We start from the raw sequence: 16,268 nt of genomic DNA, 5'->3' as shown, positions 1-16,268 counted from the left end.
AGAAACAGACTGGTGGATGCATATAGCTGGGAATTAGGGAAGGGAAATGGGAAGTGGCTGCTAATGGGTACAAGATTTCTTTTGGGGATGACAAAAATGTTCTGAAATTTTAATTGTGGTGATGGTTATACAACTGTGAAAAACTAAAAACCAGAGTTTTACACTTTAAACAGATGAACTGTAGAGTATGTAAATTACATCTAAATAAAGCTGTTACAAAAAATTAAATCTGCCACTTACCAAATATGACTTTGGCCATGTCATTTACCCTTCAAACCTCAATTTCCTCATATATAAAATAAGGATACCATACACCTCAGAGGGATACAGTTTAAGTATTACATTAAATTATAAATATAATTACTTAGTACATTGGATTCAATGAATAGTAATTAGGGGGGAAGCCCAAAAAACAGAATTTATTTATAAAAAGTTTTGTATTTATTCTTACATGTTTAAACTTCAGTCACCTTCAATGTACTCTCCATTTGATGCAGTACACCTAATGAGATGGTTTTTCCACTGCTCAAAACAGGTTTTTAACTTGTTGATTTTGAAGCCTTTTAGTGCTACTGCCATTTTTTGCTTCACTTCTACTGCATTGGCAAAATGTTTCCCCTTGAGGACTTTTTCAATTCAGGGAAACAAAAAAGTTGCTGGGGACAGGATCAGGTGAATAGGGAGGGTGGGGCACAGGGTCATGCTGTTTTGAGTCAAACACTGCTGAATACTCAGCTTGGTGTAGACAGGTGCGTTCATAAATCACCCATCATGAAATGGGCAAGTGTGTTGGGTCTTCAAAAAAGTTCACTGAAGCTGAATGCAGCCTCTCACAACAACACTGGCTGATACACTGATACAAATGTTTCCTAGAACACTCACCCTGCAGGGGAAGCCTGCACTACAAGGGGCCAACCCTCAGAAGATAATTCCAGGTTTTTGGGGGTCTCCCCTTGCATATTAAATTGCAAATATAATTATTTAGGACACAGAATTCAATTAATAGTAATATTTATAGGTTAAATAGACTTCTTTGGGCAATGAAATTATTTCATAGCAGTCTTGGAAAATAAGTCACATGAGGAGCCTAAAGTAGTTATTGGAAATAGTGAGGACAACATGAATAGTACCTTATTAACAAGGAACAGATGTTTTCCATACTGAAATTCCACCAAATCAAAACTCACTATAAAGCTATGTGAAAAACTGAAAATAGGTTATAATAATGTAGAGGGCCTTCAGAAATACCAAGATATCTTCAAAAACCTAGCAAGCTTTGAGACAAAAACTGATAACTGTTTGAAAACAAGCTACCAAAACAGAAGGAGACACCCCCCTCCAAAACAAAAACTTTAGGTCTACTTCACAGCCTTGATATTTTAATGACACAAGAATCATCTTTAAGAAAAACATTTAACTGTAATTGACTCACCGTTGTTACTCTGGCCATCACCCTCCTCTGAGCTCAAAGTCTGTTTGCCTGAGTTATGTCCTCGCCTTGCAACACAGTATGTCGAAGTAGGAGGAACCATTGTAAAGGGCCTTCCATTATTCTGTACCAAAGAGACACACACACACACACACACATGCAGTTCTCCCTCTATATTCAGAAAGTGTGTGTATATATGAGGTCTGTCCGGAAATAGTCCAGCCATTCTTAATAAAGTGAGAATGGTTTGCACAACATTGATGTAAACTGGCAATCAAGGAGAGTGGATTGGAATGCCCATGTGCGAACAATGACGACTTCGCTGTACTAGTCAGTGGGGGTGGTAGATGCCACCGAGTGAGGATGTATACTGTGTGGCCATCACATTTAAAATGACTGAGCAAGTAGAGCAATGAACTTGCATCAAATTTTGCATTAAGCTTCAGCATTCCTCCATGGAAATTGTTTGGATGATTCAGAAGGCTGCAGCTATGGACAACTGGTGACTGGCAGCTTCAACATGACAACATGCCTGCTCACACATCACATCTTGTGCAGAGGTTTTTAGTGAAACATCAAATCACCCAGGCGACTCAGCCCCACTACAGCCCAAATCTGATGCCCTGTGACTTCTGGCTTTTCCCAAAACTAAAATCACCTTTGCAAGGAAAAATTTCAGCCTGTTGATGAGATTCAGAAAAATGCAAAGGGGCAGCTGATGGTGATTTGGAGAACTGTGTGAGGTCCCAAGGTGCCTACTTTGAAGGTGATTGAGGTGTCACTGTCCTATGTACAATGTTGCTCATATCTTCAAGAAATGTCCCTTTTTCGTAGCAAATGGCTGGATATTTTCTGGACGACCTCATACATACCTGTATATGTTTTAATGTGCTTTAGAATTTAAAATGTGGGGCAATGACCCAGAAAAAACAACCCCCAGAAAATATTAGCCTATGCTACTAAATAAGCAAGATTATTTGTCCACCTCTACCTCCTTCTCTAAATACAACTAAAAAATATTTTCTTCTCCTACCTTTAAAAGTGCTGAGATGAAATCTTGTTTTTCAGGAAGGGCTTTATCTCGTCATTTGTACAATAAGCTAAAATTTATCCACACTGCTTTATTTAAAGAGAGAAAACTAAACAGCTTTTTGTGTATATTTTTTAACTACTTACAGGTAAAGTTGGATAAGCAGTCTCATCCCCTTCTTCAATTTCATAAAAAGTAATGGTTTCTTCCAAGCCCTGGGGCATCTGTCCATTTTCTGGGGCAAAGCTATATTGGCACTCCTTATTCACACACTGCATCTGGCGGTGACTACGTCTAAAGGAACTTAAGTATTTTGGAGAATGAAATGGAGAAAATTATAAAATATGGTAGTAATTTGTTTCTAATTTCTAAATAACAGTTTAAACATCTCAATGTTGACATTTAAAAAACTTAGTCCATACATTTGTTCCTCAACAATGAAGCCAGACTTACCTATTTCCTCTGAGTTTTTACACTTAAAATGCACTTACCGAGATCTATAGGAGAAGTTATCATAGCTCTGGCAGCACTTTTTCCCTGGGCCAGGGTAAAAACCAACTTTAAGGTCTGCCACGTTAGGCCTGTTTAGAAAGCGAGATGAGTCCCTAAAAATAAGGGGGAAAGAAAAGAGAATTCTTTATTCACTAGTGTTTGAGTAGTCAGTCTTAGAATTAACTCATCTTTCTAAAAATGTACACATACAAAGAACTTGGTTCTCCTTACTGTCATTAGGCCTATCCAATATTAATGGATACAGGACTATATACATGGCACTCATATCTTGATGGCATTTTATCTTTTAGCATCTCTTCAACTGTTCTTTATTTCTCTAGATTGTGAGAATATGAATCTTCCAACAAATGTTTTTAACAAGAATTTAAATATACATAAATTTCATCCTCTATGCTCTCTGTAGGCAGAAATTAACAAGGAATCTAAACAATTAAGATATTTCTAAATTCTAATGTAATTCTGTCCAGGAATTATTTTCAATATCTAAACAGAGATGTACATTATTTTGAAACTTACCTAGGCATCCCAAATCCCCGACCTTGTCTATGAGATGAATGTTGAAGATGAAAATGTTCATTAGCCATAACATTGCCAGCTGTCTGTGAGTAGTGCATTACAGGGTCATGCCCGTAGTGCATAACACTGTGCTGAAGACTGGACGGAGGCAGGGTGTCTCCCCTGCTGTAAGCCATGGACATATAAATTTCTTTCCCTCTAACTTTCCTGAACATCTTCTTCTGTTGCTTCATGTCCATCTCAGGCATAACTTTCAGGCAAACAAAGAAGTAGCAAATAAGCTTCATTACCACAAGTAAAAGATCCTGTGTCTCCCCACCATACCCACAAATGCCAAAAACTCTCAAATGTTTTTCTTAGGAACAAAAAAAAATACAAGGAGGGAACCTATGTATTTTTTAAAGATTTTATTTATTTATTTTTAGAGAGAGGGGAAGGGAGGGAGAAAGAGAGAAACATCAATGTGTGGTTGCCTCTCATGCACCCCCTACTGGGGACCTGGCCCATAACCCAGGCATGTGCCCTAGACTGGGAATCGAACTGGCAACTCTTTGGTTTGCAGCCTGTGCTCAATCCACTGAGTTACACTGGCCAGGGCAGAATTTATGTATTTTTTAAGGATTTTATTAGATATTTCATTTGGAAGGGAAAAGCCAGCAATTAATTTCTATAACACTGGACATCTCAGCACTAGGCTTAGGATAGGCAGCTTTGGTCATTAAAATGCCAAGTTAATGCCTATTAGTATCTCTGGCTGCTTCTTCTGTGAGGTGTTTTCCTAGTTCTCTGAGAAATCATTTCCCTTCAAGTTTTAGAATCTAAAATCTACTTCAGCTTAAGTGTACACAAAGTACCTCGAAACAGTGGTTTTCAGCCAGGGACACTTCTGCCCCTCCACACCTTGGAGAACACGTGGCAATGTCTGGAGCCATTTTTGGTTGTCAAAACTGGGGGAAGTATGCTATTGGCATCTAGTGGATAGAGGCCAGGGATGCTCTAAGCACCCTACAACGCACAGGACAGCGCCCAGTGAAGTTATTAGCCACCCCAAAATGTCAGTAGTGCCAAAGTTGAGAAACTCTACCCTACAAGTCTTATTTATACCCTTTAAAAAATTATAATGTAGGATAAAACAAGGGGAAATTTTTAGAATTCAGTATACAAACCTATTTCTGGGAAATAGCCCCCAGACATTTTCTGGTAACCTCTTCCTTTTCGGGGAGGCATAGCATTCCAGGCAGGAACAGGTGTCACTTGAGTAACTGGTTTTAAGTTAGCCAGTGGAACAACATGCCTTGAAGGTAATGATACCACCATGAAGTCATTGCAACACAGACTTAATTCTCATTTGATACACAAACCCCACCCCTTCTGCTACATTTTCAAGTGCATTCTACTTAAAACTATTGATACTAGTTTCCTTGTAGAGATCAATTTCTTTTTAAATTTAGAAAACCTAAGAGTGGTTTGTACAATTTCACAGATGTTTACAGCACAAATCATGTTCCAAAGAAAAGACTGCAGTTGACCAGTTTACAAATATTTGTCGTCTCTCTTTGGAGGAGAATTATATTTTCCCAGCCCATTGACTTAAGGCTAATAAGCTATGTAACTGAGAAGATGCTTAAGGTCCAGCACATGGTTTGCCATGGTATAATTTTTTTATCTGTCTGTAATAAAGTTTTGTTGGCCAGGGTCTCCTTTGCTGACCCACTATGAACATGATAAATGAACAAGAAGTGATTTTATTGTTCTAAGTTGCTAAGATATTTTGGTCATTAGGGCAGTATAATGTCATTTAATGGCTTTCAAGGTATACTAATGGCATCAGTATTACCTGGAAACTTGTTAGAAGTTCAAACCCCCATGACAGTCTTACTGAATCAAAAACTTTGGGGGTGTAGCTCATCAATCTGTACTTTAACATTCTCAAGACAATTCTGGAGTATGTTTAAAGTATGAGAAGGATCCAATTATCTGGTTGCTGTGATACTGGCAGAGGCTCAGTTGGCAAACCAGTTTTCCAATTAGTATGAACAGTTTCTTAAAAGAATTCTTTTGTACTTAATATAATAAGTAATAAGTTGTCAAAGTTGGCTAGTGCCTAGAATTTATAAACTTTTGTACATACATATACAGTCATATGAAGCACATTCTCAGAAATGCATCATTAGGCAATTCTGTCATTATGTGAATATGATAGAGTGTACTTACACAAACCTAAATGGTACAGCCTATTGCTCCTAGGCTACAAGCCTGTACAGCATGTTACTGTACTGAATATGGTAGGCAACTGTAACATGATAGTATTTTTGTATCTAAACATAGAAAAAGTAAAATATGGTATAAAAGAAAAAAACTGGTACATTCTATAAAGAACTTAATGAATGGAACTTGCAGGACTGGAAGTTGCTCTGGGTGAGTCAGTGAGTGAATGTGAAGGCCTGGGACACTACTGTAGACTTTATAAACACTGTCCCACAAGCTCTGCTCATGCTTCCTTCCAACAGGGTCAGAAACAGCATCGAAGCTGTTCATGTCATCGAAGATGTCCATAAACTCTGTTGGCTGGATGAACATGAACATGAAGCTCCATGTGGACTGAATTAATTGGAAATATCAAGGAGAAACTGGCTGGGTAAAACATAGATCACCACAATAGTGACTCAGGAGGGAGTGAAAAGTGGCCTGAGGATCAGCAGGAAGAAGCAGCAAGATGGACAGATAAAGGAACATAGGCGTTGTCGTGGCAATGTGGTTTGGGCTATCACGTGTTGGAGCAGCGGCAACATCAAGGAACTTTGTGCTATTCATAAAACAGAGGGTATTTAACACAGAGAGGGTGTAGACCTGGGACTCAGTAGCTTGACTTTGGACATTTGTTTTTGGTTCCATTGACGCTACCTGGCACAAAGGGCTCTCTCTGGCATGGAATGGATGGAAGAAATGAAATTTATCTATGCTTTACATTACAACCTGAACATATTTTCAAAGTATAGGGACAGGATGGCTCCACACTAACACAGACAGCCCTTACTGAAATGTCGGTGGCACTTAATACTTGTGAAGGTAGCTCCTGTGGACTTGTGTCCTTCTCCAGAATCTTAGGTCCTCAACAAACAATGTATAGCAATGTACACTGAAGACATCATGCTAGATCCAGGAGAGCTGTAGCATCCTCTCATTATGTAGTGATGGGGGACAGGCTTTTCTGGGCTAAAATAGGTTAACAGCTGACTGATGAGGATGTGATCTGTGCTGTAAGTGAGAGGAAATCTACTACCATGCTCCAGATATTGCTCCCATCAGAGGAAAAAAAAATTTGTCCTGAACCACATATCCTTCCATTTGTGTAAGAAAAATCAGCTCTATTATAATCTTATAAGACCACTTTCATAGACTGAAACATCATTACACAGCACATGACTGTACTGAGATTTCAGTTTAGCATAAACCTTTATAGTTTAAGATAAATCATCTTAGGCTAGTACCAGATGTAACTTTGGTTTTCTTACTAGCATCCTGGTAATTCTCAATTTAACATTACAAAAAGGCATCAGGAGCCAAAGATTTTAGTAATTCAACACATTATTATATTCTTACTTTTCTGCCAATTCTTCAATGAAGACTGTTACTGAATTGTTCTCATTTCCAACTTCCTGAATATGAGCATTATAATATTTTCCATCTGATTCCAAACGAACCTGAAAGAGAAGAGACAGAATACATCTAGTCTCAAGTCTACTAGCAGATCTGGCTTCTGCCAAACAAAAATACCACAATTCCCCAAATGGGGTTCAGTGTCTACTTATTAAAAGCAAGTTGATAATCAAGACTGCCAGTCTGGTCTAATGGAGGCAGTACATGCTGAAAGAGTCTACATATATTGACAAAAGTTTGTAGTTAAAATTTAATACAAACATTAAATTTTTTTCTAGAATTCTGTAAATTAGTTTTGTTGAACACTTATTAATGACTGAAACCATAATCTTGGAAAAACAAATTACTGATTCTTTAAAGAAGGAACTAACCTGACACTTGTCTCCCAAACAGTAATGTCTTCCAGCATACTCCATGTAATCAGTTTTTTGAAGTTCTATTTAAAGAAAATGAAGAATCAAACTCAAAGTGTTTCCTTTCCTATTTTATATCATTTAATATTCTAATTTACTTTTACCACAGAGTCTTTAAAATGCTACCTCCATAAGTAAAAATTATGGAGGTGGGGTGGGGGGTTCCTTAAGGGTCATTCTATCACTCCTGATGGGTTATTTCTGTGATCAATTTAAGGAGACTTGCAAATACAGTTTTGTGCTATAAAATGCAAGTAAGTGGAAATTAGGAGGTTCTAATCTTAGAGTTGGTCAAACATTAATAAGGTAAAATTTGAAAGTAACACACCTCAATAAAAAAAATACATAGCTTTTTCAAAGCAGGCCATTATTTTTAACAACTTATTGTGTTCCACTAGGTCTTAACCTCATTGTATATTGTTAACTACACCTAGGTTCATGTGGTTTAATGTACTAAATATGAAACATTAAAGACTACCTCTCAGAACTTTAAGACCTACTTTAACCAAACTACTCAACTCTGTCACAAATCTTTACTTATGAACACTAAAATTTGAATTTCATGTAATTTTCATTTGGATTTCATATAATATACTGTTATTTTCATTTTTTTCTGCAGTTCAAAAATTTAACATCTGTTCTTACTTAGCTCACAGACCATATAAAAAACAGATGGCAGGTCATACCTGGTACACAGGCCATAGTTTGCCAACACTTGACCGGCTCATTTATTAATGAGGGCAGTCTTTTAAATTTAAAGGGCAAACCCTTTAAATTTAAGATGAGCTTAGTTATAATTACTACATGTTTCTGGCACTCTGAGTTATCTAAGGACTGTCTCTACACAGTCTGCTAAGCTGAAATCCCTAGTAAACATCAGACTCTAAATGATCCCTCCCATGTCTAAACCTACCATATTTTCAGACTATAAAACGCACATCCGGTTCCCCCAACCCCAATTTGGGAGGAATAATGATTGTTAATGCTGCTGTTCAGTTCTGCTTACAGTTAATTGGCGAAATATTATGTTATGTTATTAAACATTTTAGCACATTTTTTCTTCAAAATTTTTCCTGTTTTAATCCTCTAAAACCTAGCTGCATCTTATGGTCCAAAAAATGTTATTTGTCCTCCTTTGGATTTAAATCATGTTACTGAATAAGGCAAAAAGTAAGTACCTGGCTGTTTTTCATATCAGTATAATGGAAATGTCTCTTATTAGAAACAATTTGCAAAATTATTCTCCTGGATCTGTCAGGATTCAAAATCACCCTACTGATATTTCATTACCTTTTCTGCTGTCCAACCAAACATCAAATTCTACATTACGATAGATTTCTGGATCCAGAGCTTTGAGCACCTTATAGGGGAAGAGCATCTTTGATGGATTTTCTGGAGACTAAAACAAAAATAATCATGCCACAAACTCACCATCTTTAGTTTAAGTCTTCCTTGTAAGAAGAAGAATTAAAGCTCTTTTTTTCCTTAAAAAAAAAAACTGTACATATGCCTCCCTTTCCTTATTGCAAGAAATAAAAGAAATAAATTCCACAATAAATTTTACTATGCATTTTAAAAATTGGGAGGCTAAAGAAGTAATATGCAAATAATCTAAAAAGTTTTTAGATGGAAGAAGGGAAATATTGCCTCAAGCAGCCCACAACTCAGGATATACCATATGTCAATCAATGCAACACAGACCAGGATTAAAGATTCAGTCAGAGCTATTTAACAAGTCTCCTCTTAATATGCACAGAGGTGCAACTGTTTCTATACTCTAAAATCACCTGGAAAAATCTAAAAACTTTATTTCATTTTGGTCAAAATCTCTTATAATTTTCAAAGGAATTACCTTTTTCTTCTGCTTTTTCAGAATCTCACCATATTCAATACTGTTCTCAAATTACCAGCCCTTGGGGCATACATAAAGATTGTTACAATACAATAATATTTGCCCTATTTAGCTAGCCTAAAACTTTAGGTCTGCTTAATTTTAAGCCTATACAGATGATAAAATTTCTCCTGTTTCTCCAACCAGGATTATTACCTATTTTCTTTGAGTAGATAAAGATAAGTATTATATTCTTTAATGACAAATAGAAACCTCAGTATTGTAAAACTGATTATGAACTAATTATCTACTGGGTTTGTAAATATAACTTGAAAACAAACAGCTTCTGAAATGTAAGTGTTCAGTCTGCTTTGAAAAAAAACCCTACAATTCCAAAATAAAAATTCAGAGATGATTAAGCATATATTTTTACATTTTCAGATTAAGACTTCCATAAAGAAAAATATCAACTCCCTCCTGACCCCATACTACTAGAATGGACCATTTGACCTTAACTAGTTTAAGTTATAAAGCTGCAAACCAAAATAATGAAAAGCCTTTGCCCTAGTAAATATCAAACCTTTGCTTCTTCTGTTCCTCCATTGCACCCCTCTGGTGTATTTTCAACACTACAGGAATCACCCCACTCGTCAGTCCTAATTGAAAAGATTTAGAACAAAGAGTTTTATATAATGTACTAGCTAAGAAAATCTTAAATCTAAGGAATATCCTACCACCTAGTGGTACTAAAGTAGGTCAGTTCTAAAAATGAGGCAAATACTTTTCTATTCAATATCTGCATTTATGCTTCCTTTGTATAAGTATGTGCTACAATACACTTAGCAGATCACCTCCTATATTTCATAACTCCTGGGGAGGGCAATGCTTAAGATGGGAGGTTCCTATGATTTCCTGCCCTCCAAACATTTACACCTGTGTGTGATTCCCCTCTAAGTTTACTTCTAACCAATAAATAGGATGTATATCATTATTTTATGTAAGAATGTAGTACGTGTCTTACTAGTCACTCACTCTTAATTATAAGGAGGAAGAAAGCAGCCATGATCACCAATCCCATGTGGCAAATAGCTGAGGGTTACCTCTGACTGACAGATAGTAAAACACTGAAATTTTCAGTCCTACAGCTTCAAGGAACTGAATGCTACCCAAGAACCACGTGAGAGGGGAGGTAGATCCTCTCTGCAGTCAAAACTCCAGAAAAGAACTCAATCTTGGCTAGCACCATCAGTGCAGTCTTTTGAGATCCTAAGAAAAAGACCCAGCCAAGCTGTGCCCAGAGTCCTAATCCACATAAATTGTGAGATATGTGTGTTGATTAAATCTGCGAAGTTTGTGGTAATATTGTTATGTAGCAATAGAATACAACCTGCCTTCCTAGCACCGTAGTTTCTGTAACCCTGAGTCCTTTAAAACAAATCAGAGAATGAAGCAACTTATTTAGGAATGGAGGGTGCTGTCTCCTGCACTCCCAAGTAAGTTAAAAAAAAAAAAAAAACAGACTTCCAGCCAAGATGGAAGCATAAGTGGAAACACTGCCTCCCCACACAACCAACTTTAAAGACAACAATTTTTTAGTAACAAAAATGCAACTAAAACACAGAAAATTAAATTGTAAAGAAGCCCGACAACAATGAACCATTCAGCCAGACTGGTAAGAGGGGCGGAGTCAGCGGCTGGTGGAGCGAGGTCAGGCAGGAAAAAGTGGCCAGACCAACCCAGGCACACGGGTGGTGGTCAGCAGATCCCAGGTGTGGGGTGGCAACAGGCGGACCCAGTGGGGGCACAAGGCTGCTGGCTTACTGTGGTCACACATTCACACTCAGATAAACCAGGCAAAGGAAAGAGCAGTGAGACAGACCACACAGGCTAGGGCCCCAGCGACAGGAGTTAAAGCCTAAAAGCACCAACTGGAAAAACTTTCGAGGTCGAGGTGCCGGGAGAAGCTCCAAGACTCAGAGTCCTGAAGGGTGCACAGGCCCACACACCCAGGGGCCAGCACCAGCGGGGCCCGGTTAGCATGCGGGAAGCAGCAGAGTGGACCGAAATCCTAGAGAGAGTATGGAACAAAAGCCCTTGCCCTCTCTGACCCCGCCCCCACATACAGTGTCACAACCCAGCAACCGTGTCACCCCACCCTGGTGAACACCTAGGCTTCGCCTCTCATACATAATAGGTTCAAACAGACCAAAACCTTATGGCTCAAGAAGAACACCTCAAAGCCCCAGAGCCAATACTTCTAAGCAACCAGGAGATAGCCAACCTATCGGATGCACAGTTCAAAATACTGGTGATCAGGATGTTCAAAGAACTGGCTGATTTTAGTCACAAATTAGAGGAACAAATGAAGACTAAACTAATTGAAATAAAGGGAAATGCACAGGAAACCAATAGTGATGGAAACAAAACTGGGACTCATATCAAAGGAGTGGACCAAAAGAAAGAAAAAAAATGACCAAACAGAAAAGAATGAAGAAACAAGAATTCAAAAAAAATGAGGAGAGGCTTAGGAACCTCCAGGACATCTTTAAACGTTCCAACATCCAAATTATAGGGGTACCAGAAGGTGAAGAGGAACAGCCACAAGTGGAAAACTTATTTGAACAAATAATAAAGGAGAACTTCCCCAATCTGGCAAAGGAAATAGACTTCCAGAAAATCCAGGAAGCTCAGAGAATCCCAAAGAAGATGGACCCAAGAAGGAACACACCAAGGCACATCATAATTACATTAGCCAAGATTAAAATGAGGGAGAGAATTCTAAAAGCAGCCAGAGATAAGGGGACATTCACCTACAAAGGAGTTCCCATCAGACTGTCAGTGGATTTCTCAAAAGAGATCTTACAGGCAAGAAGGGGCTGGAAAGAAGTATTTCAAGTCATGAAATCCAGAGACCTATAGCCAAGATTGCTCTATCCAGCAAAGCTTTCATTTAGAATGGAAGGACAGATAAAGTGCTTCTCAGATAAGGTCAAATTCAAGGAGTTCATCATCACCAAGCCCTTATTATATGAAATGTTAAAGGGACTTACCTAAGAAAAAGAAGATAAAAAATGCGGACAGTGAAAGGACAGAAAACTCAGTTATTAACAACCACACCTAAAACAAAAACAAACTAAGAGGACAGCTAGATCAGGAGCGGAACCACAGAAATGGAGATCACATGAAGGGTTAACAACAGGGGAGTGGGAGGAGGAGAAGGGGGGAGAAGGTACAGAGAATAAGTAGCATAGACGGTAGGTAGAAAATAGACAGGGGGGAGGGAAAGTATAGTATGAGAAATACAGAATCTGAAGAACTTGTAACATATGGACATAAACTAAAGGGAGGGAGAATGGTGGGGGGAGGGGTGTGCAGGGTGGAGGGAAATGAAGGGGGAAATGGGACAACTATAATGGCATAATCAATAAACTATATTTTTAAAAAAAACCTCTTCTACTACCAAAGGGAAATAATTCAAAGCATTAACTATCCAAGAAATAGAACTGTGAGAAAAAAAAACAAACAAACAAGGTGAGACCTGAATGGCACCAAGCTTATTTGAATTTCCAGGCAGAATAATTGGGAAAAAATACTTCAAATACCAAGTTTTTTATTAAAGCTGCTCAATAATAGCTGCTTCCTCAGAGGCCTGTTTATATTCCTAGTGAGTATAAAAGACAGACCTTCAGCTGCTAAAACTCCCCTTAGCCTGAAAGGGGAGACTTTTTTGTACTAGCTGGATGTGCCTGTCAAGTAATCACCCTCAACCTCAATTATCATCTACAAAACTATGGTGCTAGTTTAGAATCAGCTTTTTTCTGAAAGTGTGATCCAAAGCCTATCTACATCAGAATACTTGAGTATATATATTTGTTAAGAAAGCAGATCCCTGTCCTTACTCTGACCTGAAACATCGTGAAGGTAGTCCCAAGAATCTACCCTTTCTGACAAGTACCCTAAATAATGTGTATACAACTTAAGTTTGAGAATCACAGAATTAGGCAGTTTTAGAGTCTCTTCCAGCAAAAACAAACAAACAAAAAAAAAAACCAAAACCTGATTCTGACTTGAACTGAACCCCCAAAGCCTGAGCATCTCATAATACAACATATCTCTTTGGGCAAAACTTCCCTTCCCCCATTAAAAAATGTATCTCTCTATATATACATACATACATACATACGAGAGAGAGATTTTTAGAGAGCAATGAATGTGCATGTATCTTTGTGTGTTCTAAGTCATAAAAGCTTGCCAGGTCTCTTCCACTTTCAAATGACACAGAAAGATGATGATCTGATAGTTGATATCCCCTTTCCTTTTATTACCTATCCTGAGTTAAACTCTTGTAGGCAACATGGGTATCCTCACTACCAGTGACAGCATTGTTTCTGTTCTTCTTGGAACTACTTCGAAACAATTCAACTGCAGTCTTCAATGCTTCTCCATCCACAACAAACACATCTTTATAGAGAATTTCATACAATACAGCTGAAGAAAAAAAATGGTCAAAACTCCAATTATCCAAATAACATTTAACAATGTGAAAAGAGCCATAACCCAGGATACAAATTCAATAGGTACCAATTCAAGGTTTTAAAAAGAGTTATTTATGGCAGGTCCCACAATTTAAAGACTGGCAACAAATCACACCCAAATATTTATGAAGCCTTCGCATACCTTGACAAACAGCTGCACTTGACTGAAATTGTTTTGAGTACACTGAATCATAATGACCATTACTTGAATAGCAGAGTAGAATCTAAAGAAAAACACACAGAATGACAATGAATGTTATACATCTTACACCCATGAAATACTTAAAATTAAGTTGTAAATCAGAAAGTAATGAACTAAAATGAATGTTCTACTTAAAAAGTGATTTTTAGATTCTACATAAGTGATATTATACAGTATTTATCTTTCTCCATCTGACTAATTTCACTTAGCACAATGTATCGATTTTATCTCAATAAAGCTGGAGAGAAAGTGATTTTTAAAATCTAAGCATAGATAAATGCAAGCTATACCTCAGAGATTTTCTTGACAGGGATATTTAAATGCTGAGATTAAACCACTAAGGCTATACTGTGAGCCTCAATCACATTCTGATTAATATAGCAAACAAATACTAATTTACAACTTTGAAAAGACAGGAACTTTTATAAAATGAATGAATGAATATAATGGAAAGCCTAACAAGACAAAAGACCCAGCTCAACTTCTAAGAATGACTGGACAAATTAATTCAAATACCCAAATACCTCAAACTCTGATATGGAAGGCTTCAATTTATTCAAAGTGTTATCCATTGTATTGAACAGCAATATATAAGTATACTATATAAGAGCAACACTGCTCAAGAGACTTCCTTGATGGCTACAAAATCAGTTTCTTAGCTGATTCCTTTGATTGCTAGTTTTTTTCAAACAACAATTCCAAGGCAATACTTACTAACCAAATTATTTCAGTAAAAATGCTCCCTGGCTCCACATGATGAAATTTGTTTAAACACTCCAAAACTGTTTTGAACTTTTGTTTAAAAACCTCTGTCTTGTGTAAGGGATATAATCCCTAGTAATTAAGTCTATTTCACTTGAAGCCATTTCTGGCATCAGCAACATGAGGTACCAAAGATGATTCGCTGTGATCTATGGGAGGATGTTGCCACAAAGCTTCCCTGGCAGAAGATTACCCTAAAGACTCTTTTTCTACCTCCCCATACTACCCTGGGCTAACTTCTGCTAATTATTAAGTTCTCTGAAACTAGATCTATTACTCTGATACCAGGTCTATTATTCTTCTGTAGCCTTTTTTTTTTTTGAAATCCCACTCCCAACTCCAGCAGTATAATCCATTTCAAAGCACTGAGGGCAAGTATCAGGTTAAGGTTTACTCACAGTAGAGTTTAAGTTACGAATTTTCACCCACCCTGAGGGGCATTCACATTTAAGTGTTTATTAATACCAACGAACATTGAGCAGAATGTGAACAAAGAAGCCTTTTTAGAAGAACTAGGAACTCCAACTAAGAAAGATTAATAACTGGAGGCAGTTGTTAAGGAGTAAAGGAACCCAGCTGACCAGAACTGATGAATAAAAAAGCAGGAAAGAAAACAGGTGACCATACAATTTCTCTATTCAGTTGGCAATCAGTTCCATTTTGATTGGAATAGGAAAAACTAGGCATGATAGTTTTTATGCTCCTGGTAGTATCTCAACATAAAATAATAATTCTCTCACAAATTGTGTGTGATGTGTTTGTTGGGGGTGCCAGGTGGGGTATAATGGCAGTGAATTAATTAAAAGAATGAGGCAGATCTACATTACTGAGGACATCTAAAAAGAACATATAACAGAATGTTAACTGTAAATGAGCCTACCTACATTAAAAAATGCAAAGAGAATCATATAGAAGTATATACACCAACACTTAATAATTGTCACTATGAAGCATATGAGAATGAAGAACGTGGAGTTTTACTTTACTTTTCCAGATTTAATTTTTATTTTGTTTTTAGTATTCATGTCTATTCTAGAAAGATAGAGCAAATGGGCTGAGTGAAGATGGCTAGCTTCCAGTAGCATTCACTTTGACATTAAATAACCTCAAAATGCAGAATTCAAGGTCAGCAGAGAAGGTGAAAGGTACCAAGGTGAACATTAGGAATTTATTTCCTTGAAAACTGACTCCGAAATATATTTTATGGAAGGCTCATTAATAATGTTTACTGCTTTTAATAAAGTTCTTTTTGAAAACCCAAACAATTCAAATATAAATGTTACAACGTGAACTGAGATACAGCAACTCAGTTTTAGGCAAAGCAAGGTGATACATAAGGCAAGTACCTGCTGCCACCTGGCTTTTCCATACTTAAAT

General features: G+C 37.3%; 1 protein-coding gene across 1 annotated transcript in view; it reads right to left on the bottom strand.

Moving 5' to 3' along the window:
• The window catches only part of ALG13 (ALG13 UDP-N-acetylglucosaminyltransferase subunit), an 88,657-nt gene that overhangs the window by 34,282 nt on the left and 38,107 nt on the right, over positions 1–16,268 (bottom strand). The window contains 11 exon segments of the mRNA XM_037060165.1: positions 1,433–1,553; positions 2,606–2,762; positions 2,951–3,064; positions 3,489–3,738; positions 4,655–4,782; positions 7,092–7,192; positions 7,520–7,584; positions 8,852–8,960; positions 9,973–10,048; positions 13,718–13,880; positions 14,070–14,151. Coding sequence (XP_036916060.1) covers positions 1,433–1,553; positions 2,606–2,762; positions 2,951–3,064; positions 3,489–3,738; positions 4,655–4,782; positions 7,092–7,192; positions 7,520–7,584; positions 8,852–8,960; positions 9,973–10,048; positions 13,718–13,880; positions 14,070–14,151 — 1,366 coding nt within the window.

This window comes from Sturnira hondurensis, unplaced genomic scaffold, assembly GCF_014824575.4.
Source record: "Sturnira hondurensis isolate 20B ecotype Veracruz unplaced genomic scaffold, ASM1482457v3 Scaffold0011391, whole genome shotgun sequence".
Classification (NCBI taxonomy): Eukaryota; Metazoa; Chordata; class Mammalia; order Chiroptera; family Phyllostomidae; genus Sturnira; species Sturnira hondurensis.
Note: the sequence above shows the minus strand (reverse complement) of the source record. Positions and strands in the feature narration are given on the sequence as shown.